Here is a 22,152-nt window from a genome sequence, read left to right on the forward strand (position 1 = left end):
GTTTTCGTTTCTTCCTTCATTCTCTTGAGCCAATTGCTTCATCTTCTTATTTCTTTCATTTTTCATTTGGTTTTATTTTCGGTTCTTCACTGTTGTGCCATCCATGCGTGTAGCTAGATGTTGGTGTTGCTGAAGGTGCTCAACAGTGTGCGTGGTTTACTTGTTGATGCAGTGGCTTGGCTTCTCATGTGGTGGATCCCTATTGTGCTCTTCCATTTGTTTCAGGCGTGGTGAGATTTTGAACGTGGGACTGCGATTGCTCTATTTTGGGTGAAAGAAAATAGAGTTGTTGTCGGGCTTATCTGTCTTCGGTTCATAATAAAGTAATTGCGAGAAAGCTAAAGAAAGGAAACAGAGTCATAGTTCACGGATTTATACAGATCGTCAAGGACAAAAAAAGGAAGCTGATTCTCAAGTATAATCAAGTCAAGTTGTATACTGATACACATCCAGAGTTTACTTAATATATAATCGCTCTGCGATTGCTCTTTATTAGTAGATCTGAAAGAAACAAAAAGTCTGCTGTGGTGCCTTCTGCATGTTGCGTCAACTCCCTTGCATTTCTGATCATGCCTCAAAACTAAAAGAAGCTGGTCTTGCATGCATGTGTTTTGAGAGAGAAGCCAAAAATAAAAACTACTGCCTTTTGCACTTCCAGAGAGAGAAAGAAAGAGAGATAGGAGAAATGAGAGATTTTGGGATTGACGCACTGCTGCATTTTACACTTTCAGAGAAAGAAATAAATTAGAGGGGGATAAGAGAAATGAGAGACTTTGGAATTGACGCAAGTAATGAGGAGAAAAGAGAAAGTAAATTAACGGGAAAACTAAACTTAATGGCAAATATAAGAAAAAATACTGTAGCAGTTAGATAGACACTTATATATAATAACTGTTTTTATCCTTCTTTTTGATCATAGTGGAGTTCTACTTTATTGGTTTGTTTTTGCATAGTTTCTATTATTTAATGTATTTTTACCGAGCCAAAGACAATTGGGGATGTAGCTCAAACGGTAGAGCGCTCGCTTTGCATGCGAGAGGTACGGGGTTCGATACCCCGCATCTCCATCTAGCTTTCAGATGTATCGATTTTGCGGATTTTCACGTCTCTGCCACTGCCGATCTACCCTATTATAAAGTGTAAACAAATTTCCCGCGCAATAATTCTGCATGTGGTCGACCTACAAGCTAGGGTTTCTGCTGAGCCACAAATCTTGGACAACCTCAATGGAGGTCGCTCAAATCGCTCATCTGCTAAGCGAGACGCTCAGCCCTGATGGTCACGTTGTTAGAGCTTCTTCGGAAGCTCTCGATCGCCTTTCTCAGCTCCCTGACTTCCCTTTTTCTCTCCTCTCCATCGCCGCTGGTAATAACCCTACACTTATTTTTTGAATTGCATTTCTTTCTTCCCCCTTCTCTTTTTATTGCCAGTAGAACTGCAAAAATTCCAATTTCCCATATTCCAAGTACCGCCTGCAATACAAGTTGGTTCAGTTATGCATTTTTCCTTGTCATTTCATACACTTATTGACATGTCTGTTGCGAAGAATTGAAGTAAAAATAAGGAACATGGGAGAGTTTAACGTCGAAAATGATTTCGTTTCAATTTTTCTTATTTCCATCATAACTCTATGCAGCCAAACGGACCCTAAGTTTCTTGTTTCTCAATTCCATGGCTAAATTAACAAATAAGAGGTCAAAATCCCATCTTATTTATGTTCGTAATTGGCTAACTGCGCTTAATTTTAATTTCGAATCCTTGAAAATGGTAAAATTGAATTGATATGATATTATTTAGCCAGTACTTTTTACGTGGCGAAAATCAAGGCCAGTGAAGAATTTCACTTTAGAAAAGGGTCCTTTTTTTTCGATCTTTCTTAACCACATTCTCTAAGCAGCCAAAAGAGACTGGATTTTATTTTGATCCTTTTCTCGATCCGTGCTGCTTGTGTTCAATATCGTGCTGTCTTAATAATAAATTGCCAGTGCTCACTTGCTCATAAAGATCATTGCTCAGCTGTACTTGGTTTAACATAATTTACCTGCTTGTTTTTAAATCTATAGGAGGCGAAAATTATGGTCAAAAAGTTGCTGCTGCTACATACCTTAAGAATTTCACTAGGCGAATTATCAATGAAGACAGCACATTGTCCTCAAAAGTCAGTAAAGAGTTCAAGGACCAGCTCATGCGAGCTTTGCTTCAAGTTGAACCAGCAGTTCTAAAAGTTTTGATTGAAGCGGTATGTTATTGTTTTATATTGTAACCTTCATTCTTTTATTGCACATCTTCCAAAACTTCTTTCAGCAATATTTCTTACGTATGTAAGCTTTGGATATTTATTCATCAAAAAAAATTTAAGCTTTGGATATACTGGCAGTTTCGAGCCATTGCTGTTGCTGAGTTCGTGAAGCAGAATTCCTGGCCTGAACTCGTACCTGATCTACTGGCTGCTATTCAAAATAGTAATCTTTTTAGCAATACTGCTGACTGTAAATGGAACACCATAAATTCCCTTACAGTTCTTCATGCACTGCTTCGACCTTTCCAGGTGCTTAACCTCTACCCATGCATAAACTAGCTTGCTAAGATCCCATGGAGAAAACTACCTCTTTCTGTTGTCCTTTATTTTTCTAGGAGGGAGGGAGGTGTGAAAACCGTTATATTTATATGGAGCAATGTAGGAAACAGTGTGGAGGTTTTTGTTTTGCAGATAATGATTTAGTGTTCTAGAAAAAACCAATAAAAAATGTGGGAAATGCACTGCCCATATGAGCAAGTGAGAAGAAGAACAACCTGGATAGTTGGTGATTTAACAACTTGAAATTAAACTATGGCCTGCAGTTTAGTGATAATCAATCTGCATAAGCCCATCATCACGTTGATTTATTTTTCTCTCCCATCCTTTCATTTCAGTTAATTTCTTCCCTATGTTGTCTTGCTATTTTGCCTCCAAATGAGATGGTACCTTTTAAGGGCTCTGTTTATGCTCTCATTTCTTATTGATACTGTTAATTTCTGTTTATGCAACAATGGCATGAACTATCTTGTTAGTCTTCTAAATATCACCATTTAATCTTAAAAGCGATTTGTTTCTCGAGAGTTTCAGTAGTTTATTAAATGCACGTGAAAGCTAAAGTTGGTAAATGCTGATGTACTCATGTGCATTTGTAATAATATTATTTAAGGTTCTCTTAATCATGTTAATTTCTTTCTTGCAGTACTTTTTGAATTCTAAAGTTGCTAAGGAACCAGTGCCACCACAGCTAGAGCAGATTGCAAAAGAAGTTCTAGTACCCTTGCTAGCCGTATTCCATCATTTGGTTGAAAAGGTAGTTGTATTTATCCTTCCTTTGTGTCTTTTGGTCGTTAAGTCCCCTTGGCATTCTTCCACAAGTCTCCCTTGTAATGGGTTATTTGATGCGTGTGACAGGCTGTAGCTATCCATGATAGAACAGAAATGGAAATGGAGAAAATCCTTCTCACTGTTTGCAAATGCATATATTTTGCTGTAAGTATTACTCTCTGTTTCTGATACTTATTTGATGGGATTTAGGAGTCTGTCAACCAATCATCCAATTATGTGTAGCATCCAGCGGAGCTGAATTCAATGATCAATAAAATTTTGTTTACTGATCCAAAAAAAAAAAAAAAAAAAAAAAAAAGATGCATGCATGGCCTGTGATTCTGGTATTTTCCTGTGGCAATGCACTCTTTGTTTGTGGCTTTGTGATAAGACCTGATGTTCAAATATGGTCGCGTGTTAACTATTTTGCTGATGAGATGATCAATAAATTGGCTTTTGCATGTTCTTTTGTTCTTTCTCTAAGACTGAGTTTGGAAGCTGAGGTGCTCTCATTGAGATGTGAATGATAGTATTTTGTGGGTTTCATTGAGATGTGTTTAAATAGGTTGAAATATGTGTTTGAATGTATGAAGTAGGTTGAGATGAGTTTTACTTTTTTATGAGAAGTTGAAAAAATAGCGAGTCCCATCAATGATTGGTTTGGGGTGAGTTGAACTCACTCCAACAACCAAATACAACCTTAGAGTTCTAGTGCTCTAATTTACCACGGTCACATCCTTGTTTCATTGAACACTTTTCTTGTTTCCTAAGCCAAGTATTTATTAGTTCTATCTCTTTTTTAAGTTAGGATTAGCCCTATTCATAATTCCTAAAATGTGGATCTCAACTACTTTTCTTGAGTCAAATTATAGCATAATTCCAATAGTTGACTTGGTTAGCGGAAGGCTTTATCGTTTTTCTAATTCTGCTGGTTGAGAAGTTGGAATAGGATGGTTGGAATCCAACTTCTAACCCGACTCGTTATATATAATTATATTTGTAAGTAATGGAAATGTTTTTATTAGAAAATGCAAAAGGAATGGCCTAAGTAGACAAAATGTATATAAGAGGAATACCTATGTAGAAATAGAAAAAATATAATAAAATCATGAAAACTCATCTTATTAAAATCTATAGCGGTTGCCCAAAGAATAAGTATTGAAAGATCCTCAAAATTTTGAGAAAAAGATCCTCAAAATTTTTACCACTAGTGTCCCTAAAAAATATACCATATTAGACAAGTAGGTATCATCTTCCACATTACTACAATTTGTGGGCTATCATATATTTTTCTCTACTGGGAAAGACATCTACCATAAAGTTACTGCACAAGACTTTGACAACCTCAACATTAAGAGCTGGTCTACAGATTCCATACCTTTTTGCACATTCGACGCCAATATGATACTATGCTATGATATTTCCCTAGATAACACACCCGGACCGGGTGTTCGAGAACAAGTCCCAACTAATCTCGGGGTGCACATGCCTTTGATAATGAGTTTCTAGTAAGTGCATCTTGGGAAATCCAAGGGGAAGTTCCCCCAATCCGATGGCCCATAGAAATTATTTGCACTCACGAGTATTTGAACTTTAGACCTAGAGGGAGCATACCACCAAGATCAATGCCTTTACCACTTGAGCCAAGCCCTGGGGTTGGATCACACACACACATTTCCAAGGAAAAGAGTTGCTATTTTGAGGTAGAAGGACCTAATATAAAGATCAAACAGTAAATTACCCTTTCTTGGGAGGTTCAAAAGAATCTTATTTGCATCTCCACATCTTGTTTAGTAGAATATAAGAAATTGAAAAGCTTTGTGAATACATCACCCTAGAGAACTCTAATAGGTTAGCCATTGAGACTTCTTTTGATAAATAAATAAATTAAATTGATCAAAGAATGGCAAAGCTAGTACACAACTTTGATGCCCTAAGTAGGTAGGCACATTAGAGGCAAAAAAATAATGAAGGGCCATGCCATTAAAATCCACAACAATAGCCCAACTATAAAGAGTTCTAAAAAATAAAACTTTAAGCTCTTCCAACGATTGTTCTTGGTCTTCAAAAGTTCACTCATTGTGCTCTTGCCACAAGCACCACATAATGCATAGATGGATCATCTTCCAAATTGCTTTAATCGGTTGCCTGCCTCTTATGTTTGACCAACTAGCCAAAACTGCCTCCATGGTCTTTGGTATAACCCAGGCCATATCCAGTCGAGCGAATACCTCATTCTAGAGAATCCTTGCTGTATCACAATGCAATAGGAGATGCTCCACCGACTCTCCTCCTCCTCTGCACATGCAACACCAGTTTACAATAATAATCATCCTTTTCCTCAAGTTATCAGTCGTGAGTATCTTACCTAAGAAAGCAATCCATACAAAGAAAGAAGCTTTGGGAGGTGCCTTGTGTCTCCAGATCTTTTTCCAAGGAAACTGGGTATTGGACTCTTGAGTAAGGGCCTTATAAAAAGAAAGAACAAAAAAAGTACATTTGTCTGCTAGAGTCCACCATATAACATCCTCTTGCTGCTTGTTTGCTATTATAGAATATAAGAGGCTGTAGAAGTCTGCGAAGTTGCTTATTTCCCAATCCTGTGCCGCCCTAGTAAAATTAATGTTCCAAAGAATTTGTCCCCCTGATATCTCCATAATTTCCACCACTGAAACATCCTTAACACTTGCAATCTGGAAAATAGAAGAGTACAAATCTTGTAAAGCCCTGTTGCCACACCAAGCATCTCTCCAGAATTTGATCCTCGAGCCCACACCCAACTGAAGCTTAACATAACGGTTAAACACCCCCCCAACCCTTTTCTTATGTGTTTCCACAACCCAACTCCATAGGCCCCCCTTACTTCTCTAGTACACCAATCCCCCTATAAACCACCATATTTCTTCTCAATCACCAATTCCCATAGTGTCTGGTTCCCTGGCAAATCTTCACAACTATTTGCCTAATAGCGCTCGATTGAATACCCTTAGATTTCTAACCCCAAAACCTCCACCAGAGATAGGATGACACACTTGCTCCCATTTAACCAGGTGAAATTTGAACTCCTCCCCCATCCCCCCCCCCCCCCCCCCCCCCCCCCCCCCCCCCAACAAGAAATCACGCTGAAGCTTCTCAATACGAGCCGTCGCACTTGCTGGAATTGGGAAAAGAGATAAAAAAATAAGTAGGTAGGTTAGAAAATGTACTATTTATCAAGATAATCCTTCCATCTTTCGACAAGTACATTCTCTTCCGCCCGGCCGATTTCCGCTCTATTTTCTTGATCACTGTATGCCAGACCGAAAGCGCCCTCAATGCACTTCCCAACGGAAGTCCCAGGTAAGTCATAGGAAATGAGGTTATCTTGCACCCCAACATTTTAGCCAACTAGCATATGTTAGAAACTTCCCCGATTGGCACAAATTCTGATTTTTCCAAGTTCACATTCAAAACAGAAACTGCCTCAAAGCAAAAGAGTGGGGCCTTCAGAACTTGCATATGATTTTGCTTCGCTTCACACATAATAAGTGTTATCTGCAAATAGTAAATGAGAAATATTAATAGTACTCCTATTCGGAGTTCCGATTGGGACTCCGTCTAGTAAGCCATTTGCAACCATAGCCAAGAGCATCCTGCTTAGAACCTCCGTAACTATGACAAACAACAAGGGTGATAATGGGCCCCCTTGTCTCAAACAGCGTGAACTATGAAAAAAGCCCACTAAACATCCATTTACCAACACGGAGAACTTTGCCGTAGATATGTAACAAGGGATCCACGCCCTTCATCGCTCCCCAAAACCACACCTCCTAAGCAAATGAAGAAGGAAATACCAGTTAACATAGTCATATGCCTTTTCCATATCGAGTTTGCACATGATTCCTGTGTTCCCGGCCTTCAGACTATTGTCAAGGCATTCATTGACAATTAGCACCGCATTCAAAATCTGTCTACCCTTTAGAAAGGCGTTTTGAGATTTCGTAACAATCTTCCCCATCACCTGACTCAAATCTATTTGCAAGTACTTTAGAGATCATCTTATACATCCCATTCACTAGACTGATAGGCTGAAACTCCTTGATCTCCGTAGCCCCCACCTTCTTAGGTACCAATGCAAGGAATTTGGTGTTAAGACTTTTTTCAAATTTTCCAGCCAAGAAAAACTCCTGAAACACCTTCATGAGGTCCTCTTTTAGCACTTCCCAACAATCTTGGAAGAACCCCATAGAGAATCCATTCGGTCTTGGAGCGTTATCCTTGGCCATTTTCCTTACTACTTCATAAACCTCTAACTCTCCAAAATCACTTTCCAAGCGTGACACATCGCTCGACCCAATGGTATCAAAGACCATCCCATTCAGTGGAGGCCGCCATCCCACTTGCTTCGTTAGTAGGTTTTCATAGAATTCAACTACATGATTGTGGATTACCTGCTCATCTCTACACTCCACACCGTCAATTTTCAGCATCTAAATATTGTTATTTCTCCTATGCGAGTTTGCAATTATGTGGAAGAAATTCGTGCTTCGATCTCCTTCCTGCAACCACAATGCCGTGGACTTTTGGCGCCAAGACATCTCTTCTAGTAATATCATCCTCTCAACATCTGCTACCAGCTCAAACTTCTGATCTTTTTTTCCTGAGTAAGTGGTTGTACCTCTTGAAGCCTCTTGATCTCTTGAATTTCCATCAATTTTATTTTTTTGTTTTCCCCTACATTACCGAATGGCTCCAAGGTCCACACTTTTAGGTCTCTTTTAAGTTCTTTCAATTTACCCACAAAAATGAAACTGGGAGTGCCTTGGAATTGATAGGAAGATCACTACTGTTTGACCCTATCTACAAACCCTTTCGATTTTAACCACGTATTCGCAAATTTAAAAGGCTGACGACCACTATGAACTCCTCCATAATCAAGCAAAATAGGCCAATGATCCGAGTCAATACGGGGCATACGCTTTTGCCATATATCCAGGAAATGACTTTCTCATTCTGGAGAAATTAAGAACCGATCCAATCGAGACCATGACTGGACCTGATAGCAGTACCCCCGGCTAGTGACAAATCCACTAAGTTCAGGTCAAAGATACACTTTGAGAACTCCTCCATAGCTAGCCGCAATCTTTTGCTTCCAGAAACTTCACTTGAGAATCTTATAATAGTAAAGTCTCCCCCTATACACCATGGGAGAGTTCCCACCATATATGGACCCCAGCTAGTTCTTCCCACAACAATCTTCTATCTGTATCCAAGTTAGGACCATAGACGCCTGCAAAAGTCCACAGAAAGTTATTGGAGACACACTTAAACGAGCATGCTACCATGTACTGCCCAATAAAATCCTCCTCCTTCTCCACCACCCGCCTATCCCACATCACCACAACCCCTCCCGACGCCCCATTAGAGGCCAAAAACACCCAATCCTCGTGAATTCCACTCCATAAACTCCACACAATTCTCCTATTAATCATTTTCAATTTCGTCTGTTGCAGGCATACAATATTAGCCTTCCACTCTCGAAGCAAGTTCCTAATCCGTAGACGCTTAATGATCTCATTTAGTCCACAGACATTCCATGATACAGTCTTGGGCTTCATTGAAGAACGGCCAGCCCCTTCCCTTTCACCCTACCCCTATTGGAGCTGCCCTCCATATTCATCGACCAAGTCAATCTTTTGAGTTCCCGATACTTCTTCAAGTCACCTTTAGTTTTTTGTTTATGTCCTGCTTCAATTGCTGTGAAAAAGCCATAAATTGCTCCTCATAGTCATTGAGACTTCCTGCACTCAGTGCAATATTGAACACCTTTGGGAAAGTTTCCTTAAGAGCAGTGTCTCCATATCATAAGTCATGCCAGAACTTGGTCCTAAAGTGCTATCACTTATCTTAAATCTTGTATGACTAGGAAACAAACCCATCTTCTTTTGATAAGTTTCCACAATACCACCCCATGTGGCCGGTGTGCCTCATTAGAACATCACTCACCTAGGCGTTATCAAATTTAGACTCCACTAAAGCTTTTCACATGGCCCCCCTCTCATGTTGATAAGGCCAAAGCCACTTCCCTAAAAGGGTTTGATTGATTAGAAGCAAGTTTCAAAATCCCAGTCCACCTTATATGTAAACTACCAATATATATGAATCCATCTTTTGTTAGGAGCCGGTGCAAAACTGACATTTTTGCCACCCACTGAAAGATTGACACCTCAACATTTCTTCACTTTTTTAAAGAAAAGAGAAACACTGTAGAATTTCCCTATACATTCTTTTCTTCCTAAAACCCCAAAACACGAAACTATGATCACTCTCTCCCTCATCTATTGAAAATCTCTCGACATTTGTGGCAAATACATCATTTATTTTCTTTATGTTTTTTGCCCTAAAATCCTTCTCTCAGTTACAATAATAACTAAACACTCATTCAAATCTTGTCTGTCTGTCTCTTTTATATCTTTCCCATTAATTCCATCGCACAAAATCTCCCTCACTAAAACAGGAGCTAAAGAACAAGAACCTGGTTTTTATCTCACAAAAAGAAAGGAACATTCATCAGAAACTGGGTTGAGCTTTACTTAGCCCTAATTTCCACCAAACATGGGCATCTTTGATTTGAAGTCCAGGAGGGCTGTCTACCTGATCCATTTTGTCGCCTCCATTTCGTTTTCTTTCTATATTTTTCACCACCTTTCCTGTTACCTCCGCCTTTATATAATGGAAAATGAAGTTTCTTCTTATGCCAAAAACTGCAGTCTAAGGAGAGAATGAGAGAGAGAAAGGGAGAGTGAAAGAGAATCCAAGGAAAGAAAGATGGAAATTAGGTTTTCAAATTTTAGGAAGAAAAGTAATTGGCATATGGGAGTTATAGTGTACAGTCGAGCTTTTGGAAAATACTGTAAAAAGCCAATGTGGGGCTTTTTTATCAGAGGGTGTAAAACAATTCTCTTACGCCTATGCCAGACTGAAGATATTCTCATATTATTTGTAAATGAGAAGTATACATCCCCTTTTGAAAAGTATTCTTTCCTTTTTTACTTTTGCATTGCAGCTTTATTTGGATTCCCAAGAAAAGTTAAAACTCTCCTTGAGCCCTTAAAAGTCTAATGGACGTTGATTTTTTTTTTATAAGTAATTTACATTGAAATTAAGATTTACTTTGTAGTTTACTCCTCTTTTACTGGCAAGTCTATGTTAGTGTATCCCAGAATCTTCTTTTGTTTTACCGCCAAGCTTAGTCTCAATCCATTTCTAGTCCATGCTACCCAGCTACCACCATTAAAGCTGAAACTGAGTCCAATAAGAAAAACCCCACTTCTCTCTAACTTGTCAACGTCCATGGTTATAGATTCTTCTCTCTAAATCATCAACATCCATGGTTATAGACTCTTCTCTCGACTCTTTCATCTCGCCCTATCATCTCTCTTGGGAAGTGAAAGCATATCTAGTATCCAGAGGATGCATTATTGAGTTTTTCACCCTACCAAGGGATCTTGTCTCATTGTGACCAGTAAGCATTGTAGTTTCAGGGAGAGACACGTAACTAGTAAGCACAACCTTCAAGTTCTTCAGAGACTTTGAAACCAGCCTTTGAATGCCGACTCATAATTAGGCAAGGTTGGGAGGTTTAAGGAGCTTTGCTCTTCAGACTTCCATTGGGCTGGAAAGTGTCTTCCATTTTGATCGAGTTGGAAGTACACCCCTAGTTATGAGACGCTGCCTTTCATACATTTGTTTAATAACTCCCATAATCTTTTCATGAGAAGCCACAGGGGATAGTATGACTATGATGCATTTGCATTTTAGTTCTCATTTTATGTTGCTACCTTGCTGGTGCTACCCTGCCACCAACGACTTTGTTTCCTGGTTAAATTTGGGTTCCTCCGTGCCAAATCCTATTTATTTTATACTGATCTCTTTTTTCTTTCCCTACTGGTCTTGCTCTTGAATCAGTGTTAGTTTTACAGGTGAGGTCGCACATGCCATCTGCTTTAGCTCCTCTTTTGCCTTCTTTTTGTCGTGATCTGATTGCCATTCTGGGTTCTTTGAGTTTTGAGTGTTCTGTTACCATAGAAGATGGATACTTGATGAGGCTGAAGACTGGAAAGAGAAGCTTGCTCATTTTCTGTGCTATCATTAGCCGACACCGAAAGTACTCTGATAAGTAATACGGTGATTTCTGATTCAATTTATTGGCTCTTGTATACATCCTGTGTACTCGGGCTTTGCCCATTCTTTTATTTACAATAATAAAATTTCCTACTTAAAAAAAATACTTATTGGATATTTAATATATTTGGTCAGTGTTAATATGCGTTCCATTGCATTTCAGGTCGATGCCAGACATCATCAACTGTGTTTTAAACATAGTCAAATATAGCAAAAAGACCAGTGTAAGTTTTATTTTGAATTTGTTATGCAAGAACACATATTTGGAATGTCTCATACTAGTTTTGCGTGTAATTTGTTCTGAACTGCTCTTAGTCTGATTTATCTTGCTTACATGAGTATAGAATTGCCATTTGGCTACTTTATTAGGCATTCTAGAACATCTAAAATAATTTTTCTCATGCAGGAGCTTAATTTTTTATCAGAGAGGATTGTTTCCCTAGCTTTTGATGTGATTTCACATGTCCTGGAGACAGGCCCAGTAAGTTACTCTGAACGTTTTTTTTTTTAATAGTTAATCAAAAAGTTTTATTCATAACAAAAGGCATAGCCAAGTACACAGGGCATATACGTGTGTAATACCTAACTAGGATTTACAACCAAAAAAAGAAATTCATGGACATTAAACCCATTAAAATCTATCGGCCCTGCCCAAATACTCTGAACTTGTTACATTCATCTCAGTGTTATCCTTATTTTTTTTTTGCAAGTTGGTCAATAGTACTCTTAAATGCAATTCACCCCTCACCACCCTCCTAAAAAAAGTGGCATTCACAAGGCCTGCTAGTTATTTAAAAAGTTAACCAGTGGGACTCTGAAGCTTTGCTTAAGTGCAACTTTCTTTATTTAAGGTATTCATTTTCATATGCAACAGGGATGGAGATTAGTTTCACCTCATTTTAACTTTCTGTTGGACTCTGCAATCTTTCCAGCGTTAGTACTGAATGAGAAGGTAAGGTTTCTGGAAGAAATTTGTGTTCTAATCTAAAGTGTGTTTTAAGGTGGACAGATGAGTTAGTTACATTAACCTTACTTTATAATGGTTATGCTTGGAAATAGGATATTTCAGAGTGGGAAGAAGATGCAGAGGAGTACATACGAAAGAATCTTCCATCTGATCTTGTATGAAAGTATATTGTAATGTTCTCAAAATACTTGTTCACCATTTTGATTAGCCATCATGTCACTGCTTCTAATTATACACAGGAAGAAATTTCCGGATGGAGGGAGGATTTGTTTACAGCTAGAAAAAGCGCAATGAACTTACTTGGTGTTATTTCCATGTCAACGGTTACTACTCAGTATTCCTCAATAAATGTCTTTGAACCGTCTCTCTTGACAAGCAGTGTTGTTTACGTTTTTTGTTTGGTCCCCCAGGGTCCTCCAATGGGAAATTCTAGTAATGGTTCTTCGGCTGCTTCAAAGCGCAAAAAAAGTGAAAAAAACAAGAGATATGGTCAGCGCCGTTTTATGGGGGAGTTGTTTGTGCTTCCATTTTTGTCAAAGTTTCCTATTCCTTCTGATGCAAATGCATACCAACCTAAAATTTTAAATGAGTGAGTTCATGTCTCTCTGATGAAGCCCATCAATTACAATTTGAAACTATATTGTAAAGTGAAAATTTAATGTTGGGTTCATGATATTTGTGTGCGTGCTGATTTTTTTAATCTTTTGGTTTTTTCCCTGCCATATGGAGGGGAGGATGGGGAATAAGTAAATGCTGGAAGCATTCCTAATGATCTTCCCTGAAGTGATGCCTTATTTGATTGCCATCACCTCCTCTATGTGAAATTGTTCTGGCTTTAGATGCCTTCTTTCATTGTATTAATTCTGTTCCCTTTTTTATTTGGGTGATAAAAAGATTCCAGCTGGCTCCCTTGTACAGTGTGTGCGTGCTTGTGCGCTTGTGTGTATACATATATATTTTGTTTTCTTCTCATCTTGTTGTTAAATATGACAGTTATTTTGGTGTTCTGATGGCATACGGTGGTCTACAAGATGTAAGCGGATCTCACCTCATTAGTTTAACCAGTGGTGAGATTGTTGTTTAATCAGTCTTTACACCAGAGTTTTTAATTGTATACCACATTACAGTTTCTAAGGGTGCGAGAACCTGGATATATATCAACTCTCATTTATACTCGGGTGCTTCCATTGTATACAATATCTGCATGCCTACCATACGTGCTTGCCACTGCAAATTGGGTACTTGGAGAGCTTGCACCCTGTCTACGAGAAGTGAGACTATTTTTTTCCTCATGTCATCCATCTTTTACTTGTTTCTCTCACACCAAAGAAGTGTTTGTCACTTGCTATATCACAGCTATATTACTTTCTTCTTTTGATCATCCAAGCTAATTTCTTGAACATTGAATTATTAATGGAAAACACCGTCATGCATTCATTCTGGTACTGAGTTTCAGTTTATGTTTCAGGAGATGAGTGCAGATGTATATTCTTCATTGCTCAAGGCATTGGCCATGCCAGATAAGGGGGATACTTCTTGTTATCCTGTCAGGGTTTCTGCTGCCGGTGCAATTGCTGCACTTCTTGAGGTAGGTCTCTAAATGAACCTTTTTGGACTTTGTAATTGCAGCAGTTGCAATGTCATTCTGAATTTCACCTGGCTTGAATTGTTCTCTTCAGAATGACTATGTGCCACCTGAGTGGTTACCTCTTCTTGAAGTTGTGATCGGTAGGATTGGTAATGGAGATGAAGAGAGCTCTCTTTTATTTCAGCTTCTTAGTTCCACAGTGGAGGCTGTAGATGAAAAGGTTGCAGTTCATATCCCATATATTGTTTCAGCATTGGTTGGTACAATCACAAAGTTGATACCTGGTAATCCAGAGCCTTGGCCTCAAGTATGTATGGATCTTCTTGGCTAGTCTGCTTGTTTGTATGATTCTCAGAATCTGATTATGCTATTCTGTATTGAACACTTTAATCTGGGCATGTAAACTCTGCAAGAAGATACAATTTTTTGCTATGTTTATTAGGTTTCACACATATGGGAGGAAAAAAGAAACAAATATTTGATTGAACCCGTCCTACCCAATTACATTTTCTTAATCAGAACTAAAATGATTTCAAGTAGAGTTTTATATATTTGAGCCAGTCGAATTTTGAACCATAGAGGAAGATAAGGAGCGGACAATAGAGGAACTTGGATCCTTCTTTTTTAGAACTTTATTTCTATGGGCCATAGCTATGGATTTTAATGGCCTAGATTTTCATGACTTTCTTGTTTCCATTACTGTGACCTAGATAGGTCTTATCTCTTGTATACCGTCTTGTGTACTTGGGGCTATGTCTATCATCATTAATAAAATCATTTACTTATCAAAAAACATTTTTGAACCATATTCTCGTTTGTGCCTTGCCCTCTGTTCCATCAATGTTAGGTTTTGCAATTAAATATAGCTCATTTGCTTTGAGTGAATATTGCTGATGAAAGATTCGGTTTCCATACATGTGTCTATGTGGCAAGCACACCTGCATTTGCAACCTACACATTGGTTTGTTGGTCTGCTTATTTCCATTGATGTTCTAACATATTTCTGAACCAAAATATATTATAATTAGGAACTTTGCTGGTATTTAAAGCATTTGAATTCCTGATCCCTGACTCATACAGTTAAAACAAAAGGGGGTTTGAAAATGGCATAATTGATGAGGAGTTAAAGTGTGGTATTACTGATTAATTGACACTGTGGTCGTGATAGGTGGTTGAACGGGGCTTTGCAGCACTAGCAGTGATGGCTCAGTCCTGGGAAAATTTATTTCCTGAAGAACTTGAGCAGAATGAACTTAGTGAAAAGTGGACATCTGGCCGAGCCACCATTGGCAGAGCGTTCTCTGCTCTCCTACAACATGCTTGGCTCTCACCCATCTATCAATCGGTTGGTCTTAAGTTCCTCTTTGTAATATGTTTTAAAGGATTACCTTTATAGCATCAAGCTCTATTTGAGTGAGCAAAGGATGGCAAATGATGCATGTGTTTGTGGGGGGTCAAAATCTCCCCATAATCTGATTCGGATAGAGCATTGTATGTGGTACAAATCACTCTAGTTTTGAATCAAAGCTTATTTTACTTAGTGTTTTTACCCTATAGAAATTTGTTACTTTGCGGTGATGCATATGATGTTATCTTAGGAATGCAAGCTTTACAGTCAATTGGTTTTTGTTTCTGTGCGGCATAATAGAATATAGACCATTACTAGTCTCTGATTTTATCTTATTATATATCTTTTTCCTGGAATTTGCAAGGATCGGGAAGGGGAGGGTTCTAGCCCTGCATCTTGCATTGATGATTCATCAACATTGCTCTTGTCCATTATGAACTCGGTTTCTGGAAGCAATGTTCTTCTAGAGCTTAAAGTGTCGGAGCTATTATTAGTTTGGGCTAATCTAATTTCAGACTGTTATTCATGGGATGAATCAGAGAATTTATCTATTTTTGACTGCATTAAAGATGTTGTGAATCTACACAGCAAATATGGGCTAAAGAATTTTCTTGTAGGAAGGGCGTTGTCCCCTCCAGCTCCACCCGTGCCTCAACGTTCTATGATTGAAGGCATTGGTGGTTTTGTCAGTGAGGCCATATCACAATATCCATCTGCAACATGGAGGGCTTGCTCATGTGTCCATATACTACTTCATGTCCCAAGTTACTCATTTGATGCAGATGGTGTGAAGCAATCATTGGTGATTGCTTTCAGTCGAGCAGCATTTTGCCGTTTCAGGGCAATTCGAAGTAACCCTTGTTCACTGTGGAAGCCGTTGTTACTTGCTATAGCATCATGCTACTTATGTTATCCTGATGTGGTGGAAGAAATTTTGGGGAAGGGCGAATGTGGTGGCTTCACAATTTGGGCTTCTGCCCTGGGTTTTCTCCTCACTAGCTCTTATGAATCTGGTCTGTCAGAAAAATCCGAGATAAAGTTGATTGGTTGGTTTCCTACTTCTTAAACTCTTGGGAAATGATTTTTTTTTTACCCGCATATAATTTTAGTAGACCTTTTTCTTCTATATTTGTGCCCCATCCAGTATATTTCTTCTCCTCTTACCCTCAATAGTGATGGACTTCTCAAACGCACTTAAAGCCAAACTCAAAGTAACAGATTCCTTCTTATATTCATTGATGCTTCTGATTTAGGATTTGATTATGTTTGCCTTTCATTGTTTTCTTGTTGCCCCCCTTGGTAATGTAATTTTCAGTGCACTCTGCGTACTTGGCTTGCACCTATGATTTTTTTCTTTTAATCCTATAATTAGATCTAAAGAACTGATTAAAATAAATAAATAAATAAAGAAGTCTTGTACATTGAATGCTTCAGTCCATTTGACTTTTGAGAAGTGTTGGGGTATGCTTTTCATACTAGATCGTGTCACAGAACAAAGAAGTGAGTTCATGTTACCTCACAGTTTGACCATGGTCAGCTAAGGCTGAGCATTGTTTGTCTGCCTTAGTTGGCCTCCTTTTTTCCCCCCTACTCTCTTCTATTACTACCTGATATCCATACATTTTTGTAGGTTGAAAAATTAAGGATACTAATGGTTATTTAATGACCTGCAGTGATGGCACTTGCCCAGGTGGTTGAGGAGCTGGGACTAAGGAAGCCAAGCAGTGGTGTGTTGCGCGACTGCTTTACTTCACTGTTGGAGGCATCTGCACGGCTGAAAGAAGTTCAGGAAGAAAATGAAGAAGCTGAGCAAGATGATGAAGAGGAAGACGATGATGACGATGATGATGATGAAAGCTCCGACTATGATGAGGTTTGACTTCCAAATTATTATGTATAGATCTAATTTGTGAGGAATGTTGTTGATAGCGTATATACCCTTTGGACTAGCTGCCTACAAATGACATCCTAATGAATGTAAAATGCCACTATGGGAAGTGGAATTTTTTCCTTGATTACTTGCACATCTGGCTGGATCGTATCCGTGACCTCAAGCCACCACCCAATATCCACGGGATGTGGAAGTTCCATTAGGCCCAAAGGCCATTTGCCTGGCAGCTGGATTCCTTATTCAACAGATCCCACTGTTAAGGTCTTGCCCCAACTTTTCCTAGGTGATTTTTGCACCTCGTCTGTTTTTAACTGATCTGTAATCACACTCTAGTTGATTATCAGAAAATAAAATGACATAAAATTCGAAAGTTGGTTCTTTGGTTATTTTGTTTTCTGTCCATCAGTACATTAATGTCACATACGTGTGAACTTATTATATTTTACTCTCAGGAGTCTGAGCCCGAGGAACAAGAAGAAACTGAAGAAGAGTTTTTGGATAGGTATGCTAAAGCAGCTGTTGCATTGGAAAATGGTACAGTTATTGAAGAGGGGGACGTAGAAGATCAAGAACATGAGACTGAGTTGGGTAAGCCTGTTGATCCCTAAATCAGTAACTCCTATAATTCGGTATTACATTCTCATGAAAAATAATTAGAAGTGACACATTGCCCAAAAACTGACTGCTCAAAAGGTAAAGCCTTTTTGCTCAAAAGTACCACTTTTGAGCATTTCCATCCAGTAACTCAAGCAAACTTTAATGACGGGAAATATTGTTCAAGGCCTAGCTTCATTTATCATCTGTTGTAGCATGTGGCTGTTTGACGTAAGGCTTTCCATAACTTCCGTCCAGCTTTAGGAGATCAACAGCAATAAAATTAAAAACAAATTAACCTGTCTGTGGCTAATCCACTATTGGGTTTCTCCAAACAACCCCCATAAGAATTTGATTGCTGGGTGACAGTTTCTTCTGTTCATGCTTGTGTGCTTGCACTTCCGTCAAAATGCATGCAATAGTTGTATGTTTTATTGCGACCAATAAAATATGGGGATTGAAGGTAAAAGCTTTCTGGTTGCCATGTGACTCGTCTGTGGTGGGTGTTGGATGATTAGCTTTCCCATGGAATTCCTACCTACTAGATGTAACTGTATGCCGACTACTTCATTCACCTGCTGTTGTCTTTCTTGTTGGGAGTGTAGGTAGTTTGGAAGAGGTTGATGAGCGAAAAGTTGTGCTGTCACTGATTGAGAAATACCATCGCGCTCTCATACAAGGACAGGCATTACCATTGGAGCTCATTTCAAGGTTCCTGAACGCCTACCCTGAATGTAGTTTATACTTCCAGAAATCATGGTGAGTGGAATTTATTTTTTATTTTTTAAGTTTCATGTCAAGGTGTGTAGAGTTAAAAAGAGAGGCTCTTCGGTAAGTTTTTGGGTTTGATTGTAATCAGGGCTGTGATTTGGTATGGGAAAATTTCTGATCTATTTTCTCTTTGTAATTGTTTTGTTTGCGATTCTATTGAAGCATTTGATTAAGAATAATGCTAGCTAGGAACAAGCTGCAAGTAGCTAGGTACAAGCTACTTGTCTATTTGGAGTTTATACAAATCATTTCTCTTCGATTAATTTGTATTAAAGGTCTTTGTCTATGGACGGGTCTCCGAGTGAGAAAACAGAATAGAAATGCATCCAAGAATCGATCAATATATTTTTTTCCATTTAGGTATATACTGTTCTTCAATACGGTATATATTTGATAGGAGATTTCTTTATGAGAAATTCAATACGGTTGTTTAGAGCATTCTCAATAGAAAATCTAAAATAACTAATCAAAGTCACTTTATCTATTTTAGATATCTTCCCTAACTGTTAATAAATTTGTAATATTCTCGTATTTTTCAATATTAAAGAAAATTAAAGAAAAAATCATTCATCCTAGTTTCAAACAAGAAGATCAGAGATGTCACCAACTGAACAGAATTTGAATATTTGATCGGTTACCATGCATCGTGCAAAGCAAACGCCAACAGATTAATTTGAACTTCTAGAGTACATATTAAAGGATAACAAAATAATCAAACCAGCAAGCGAACCCTGTTTTCTTGCCACAACAATTTCGACAGAAGTAGGAAAAAAAAAAAAAAAAAAGGAAAAAAAGAAGAGTACAGACCAAGCTGCCGTCCTCTAAGCCTGAATCAGAAAATGTTGAATTAGAATAACAAAACAGTTTTTTTTGAAAAAAATAAGTTAATGTGGTTTTGGAAGGTATGATGACAGCGTTATACCTTGTTAGCAATGTTGTTTGAGAGCCAATCCAGTCCCTCGTACAATCCTTCTCCGGAAGTGGCACATGTGCTCTGGATATACCTGCAAAACATCAAGTACAAGCACATGTTTGTCTCTTGGAGTGCGTTTCTGTGTATGTGGTTGACTGAAGTGGAGAGACGAGTTAACAACTTACCAATGGCGTTGCCGGAGAGAATGCAGGCCGAGTTTGTCAGTGATTTCAGCAGCATTCATTGCATTAGGAAGATCTTGCTTGTTTGCAAACACGAGCAACACGGCATCCCTTAACTCATCCTGCCCATTAAAAAGACATTCAGCTATTGTCAACAAGACCAGTTTTCAAATCACAAGTACGTGACCACTAAATTGATGGATGGTGTGGCTGATCAAAGGAAAGCGTGACAAATCAATACAAGGCCAACTTTCTTGTTACTATTACCTCATTCAACATTCTGTGTAGCTCATCTCTAGCCTCAACGACACGGTCTCGGTCATTGCTATCAATCACAAAGATAAGTCCCTGTGTGTTTTGGAAGTAGTGTCTCCACAAAGGGCGAATCTGAAACCAACAATTAAGCAAAAAGAAATTTTCAAATAAGTAAAGGGTGCAAACACCTTAACATAACATGACTGAGACAGGCAATCTAAGAACAAGATGTTGCTCACCTTATCCTGACCACCAACATCCCAAACGGTGAAGCTAATATTTTTATATTCCACGGTTTCAACATTAAATCCTGCCAAATAAAAAACAAAGGAAAAACAGTATTTTATGGCAGAAAATAGCGACATTAGAGTAAAAGTTATGATTCAATGGATACTATAGATCCATAATCCCCAAAAGTCTGAGCTATTCAAAAGGTACTGGAATTATAACAATCCAGATCAATAGAGTTCCAAGGAAAAGCAAAACCTTCACTTTTCACCTTGTTGTGCTAAATATTTAGAATATTTTTCTCGAAGAACTGAATCATAATCAAGGCTAGCAAAGATATATACAGAGATTTTTTTATTGATTTCAGATGTGCCATGAAAAGTAAACATACCAATGGTAGGGATGGTGGTAACGATTTCCCCAAGCTTCAGCTTATACAGAATTGTGGTTTTACCAGCAGCATCCAGACCAACCATAAGAATACGCATCTCTTTCTTGGCAAATAGCCGGCTGAAAAGCTTGGTGAAAGTAAGCCCCATTTTTGGATCTGATGTATCCAGCAAGGCTCAATCAGAGATCCATCAAACAATAACCGATCGGAAAATCGAGCAAAACTAAAGACGTGCACGCGATTGATTCGTGAGATATCAAGCAGGCCAATGGGAAAATCAAGCAATTAAACTAAATGCATGCACACGATTATATCAATATCAAAACGTTAAGTCCAGACCACGAGACTCACAGTTTCCATTCCAATCTAACTAAACGATAATTATATTCTATACGGAGAACTTAATGCAAAACTCATCGCTATAACTCTAAGCTGCCGCGATGTTGGGCCACCCCTTTCGAACTAAGGAAATTTTTTTCCAAAAGGTTGAAATCTCAAGTGGTCCTAAAACAATCGATACCAGGACATGATCATCCAAATAGACAATGCAATACATTGCAAAACTATTCTCATTAGCTCTTCTACGTTCCCGTGCATCATTTTCAAATCCAAGAAAACCATTTTCACAAGGAATACGTGATAGAATCGTTTGATGAGCTATATTTGGTTCAAATCCCAAAGAAGAAATTCACAAATAAATCGAAAAAGCACAGAGTCAAATTACATTGAGTTCATACAAATTCTCAAAATCAGATCAGATCCGAGCCGAAAAATAATAAAAAAAGATCAATACAGAGACTAGGTGGAGAGAAAAGGAGCTTACCTTTTACGAAAATGAGGAGAGAGAAGGATAGGGGGGGAAGAGTTGGATCCTACAGAGGAGCTGGCGTCACACGCTAGATCGAATTCAGATTCAGATTCAGAAATCAAATTTCAATCCCAGCTCTGCCTCTCCGTGCCAGGGTGTGTGGGTATATATAGTGGGGAGAGAGAGAGAGAGGTGTGGCCGAGCCAACAACGGACGGTGATTTTTGAATTGTGTGGACACGTAATTAAAATTTTGTTTTTAACTTGGGAATAAAATTAAATTCCTATAATAAGTCCAAGTTCGCCCCTATTTACTTTGGACCGCCGGCCATGTGTACGATAAAACACATTAAAATATTTCCATTTGTTCTCACCCATTCATCCTTAGAAATTTCAATTACGAATTTTATATGATTTTTTTTTATAATGAGTTTTATTTTTTTAAAGAGACTACGTGAGATTTATTCACTCTAAACTAACATCAAATAGAGAAATCTCAAGTATATTCACAAATCTTACACGCGTAATTTTACACACTAGTGTATTTTAATGTAATACAGTATATTTAATTTACAATAAAAAGAATTTTAGAATATGATATATTACATTAAATCATATTAGTATGTAAAATTTATTGTATAAGATTTCTGTATAGATCAAACATGTACATATCTTATATTAATCTTTTAAAATATCTAGGAAAAAAAAAAA

The 22,152-nt window shown here is 38.2% G+C and overlaps 2 protein-coding genes and 1 non-coding gene across 6 annotated transcripts; 2 read left to right on the top strand and 1 right to left on the bottom strand.

The window, feature by feature from the left end:
* The first annotated feature begins 994 nt into the window (after positions 1–994).
* Positions 995–1,067, top strand: TRNAA-UGC. Its single transcript has one exon. It is a non-coding gene; the product is annotated as a tRNA-Ala (tRNA).
* A 6-nt stretch (positions 1,068–1,073) lies between these two features.
* Positions 1,074–18,928, top strand: LOC122317172 (importin beta-like SAD2 homolog). 4 transcript variants are annotated; one of them, XR_006244386.1, is made up of 21 exons: positions 1,074–1,365; positions 2,064–2,239; positions 2,378–2,548; positions 3,219–3,329; positions 3,431–3,508; positions 11,305–11,501; positions 11,670–11,730; positions 11,913–11,987; positions 12,381–12,458; positions 12,566–12,628; positions 12,713–12,796; positions 12,884–13,062; positions 13,467–13,506; positions 13,601–13,744; positions 13,942–14,061; positions 14,153–14,368; positions 15,230–15,406; positions 15,774–16,455; positions 17,083–17,282; positions 17,360–17,583; positions 17,753–17,891. XR_006244386.1 is itself a non-coding variant. In XM_043134130.1 (21 exons), exons 1-21 carry the CDS (start codon positions 1,170–1,172, stop codon positions 18,655–18,657), a joined length of 3,342 nt encoding a protein of 1,113 aa, XP_042990064.1. In that variant the 5' UTR covers positions 1,082–1,169; the 3' UTR covers positions 18,658–18,928. The 4 variants fall into 4 exon arrangements, 1 of the variants encoding a protein (XP_042990064.1); XR_006244388.1 differs by having other exon boundaries at positions 17,360–17,561; XR_006244389.1 differs by having other exon boundaries at positions 1,075–1,365; positions 17,408–17,583.
* Positions 18,929–19,263: 335 nt separating this feature from the next.
* On the bottom strand, positions 19,264–21,616 carry LOC122317197 (ADP-ribosylation factor 2-like). Its single transcript, XM_043134162.1, has 7 exons — positions 21,458–21,616; positions 20,635–20,790; positions 20,255–20,325; positions 20,028–20,147; positions 19,764–19,882; positions 19,588–19,669; positions 19,264–19,492 (listed from the first exon to the last, which is right to left on the bottom strand). The coding sequence occupies exons 2-7, from the start codon at positions 20,780–20,782 to the stop codon at positions 19,487–19,489; spliced, it is 546 nt and encodes a 181-aa protein (XP_042990096.1). The 5' UTR covers positions 20,783–20,790; positions 21,458–21,616; the 3' UTR covers positions 19,264–19,486.
* Positions 21,617–22,152: the final 536 nt, after the last annotated feature.

Source organism: Carya illinoinensis, chromosome 1 (genome assembly GCF_018687715.1).
Source record: "Carya illinoinensis cultivar Pawnee chromosome 1, C.illinoinensisPawnee_v1, whole genome shotgun sequence".
Classification (NCBI taxonomy): domain Eukaryota; kingdom Viridiplantae; phylum Streptophyta; class Magnoliopsida; order Fagales; family Juglandaceae; genus Carya; species Carya illinoinensis.

Excerpts from the sequence above, each read along its gene's own strand:
- LOC122317172 (XM_043134130.1), top strand. The coding sequence starts at position 1,170 with ATGTGGTCGACCTACAAGCTAGGGTTTCTGCTGAGCCACAAATCTTGG. Across the intron at positions 3,509-11,304 it reads GCAAATGCATATATTTTGCT|GTGAGGTCGCACATGCCATC; the intron begins GTAAGTATTACT and ends TTAGTTTTACAG. Across the intron at positions 13,745-13,941 it reads TTGCACCCTGTCTACGAGAA|GAGATGAGTGCAGATGTATA; the intron begins GTGAGACTATTT and ends TTTATGTTTCAG.
- LOC122317197 (XM_043134162.1), bottom strand. The coding sequence starts at position 20,782 with ATGGGGCTTACTTTCACCAAGCTTTTCAGCCGGCTATTTGCCAAGAAA. Across the intron at positions 20,148-20,254 it reads ATGTTGGTGGTCAGGATAAG|ATTCGCCCTTTGTGGAGACA; the intron begins GTGAGCAACATC and ends TGTTGGTTTCAG. Across the intron at positions 19,883-20,027 it reads TACACAGAATGTTGAATGAG|GATGAGTTAAGGGATGCCGT; the intron begins GTAATAGTAACA and ends TTTAATGGGCAG.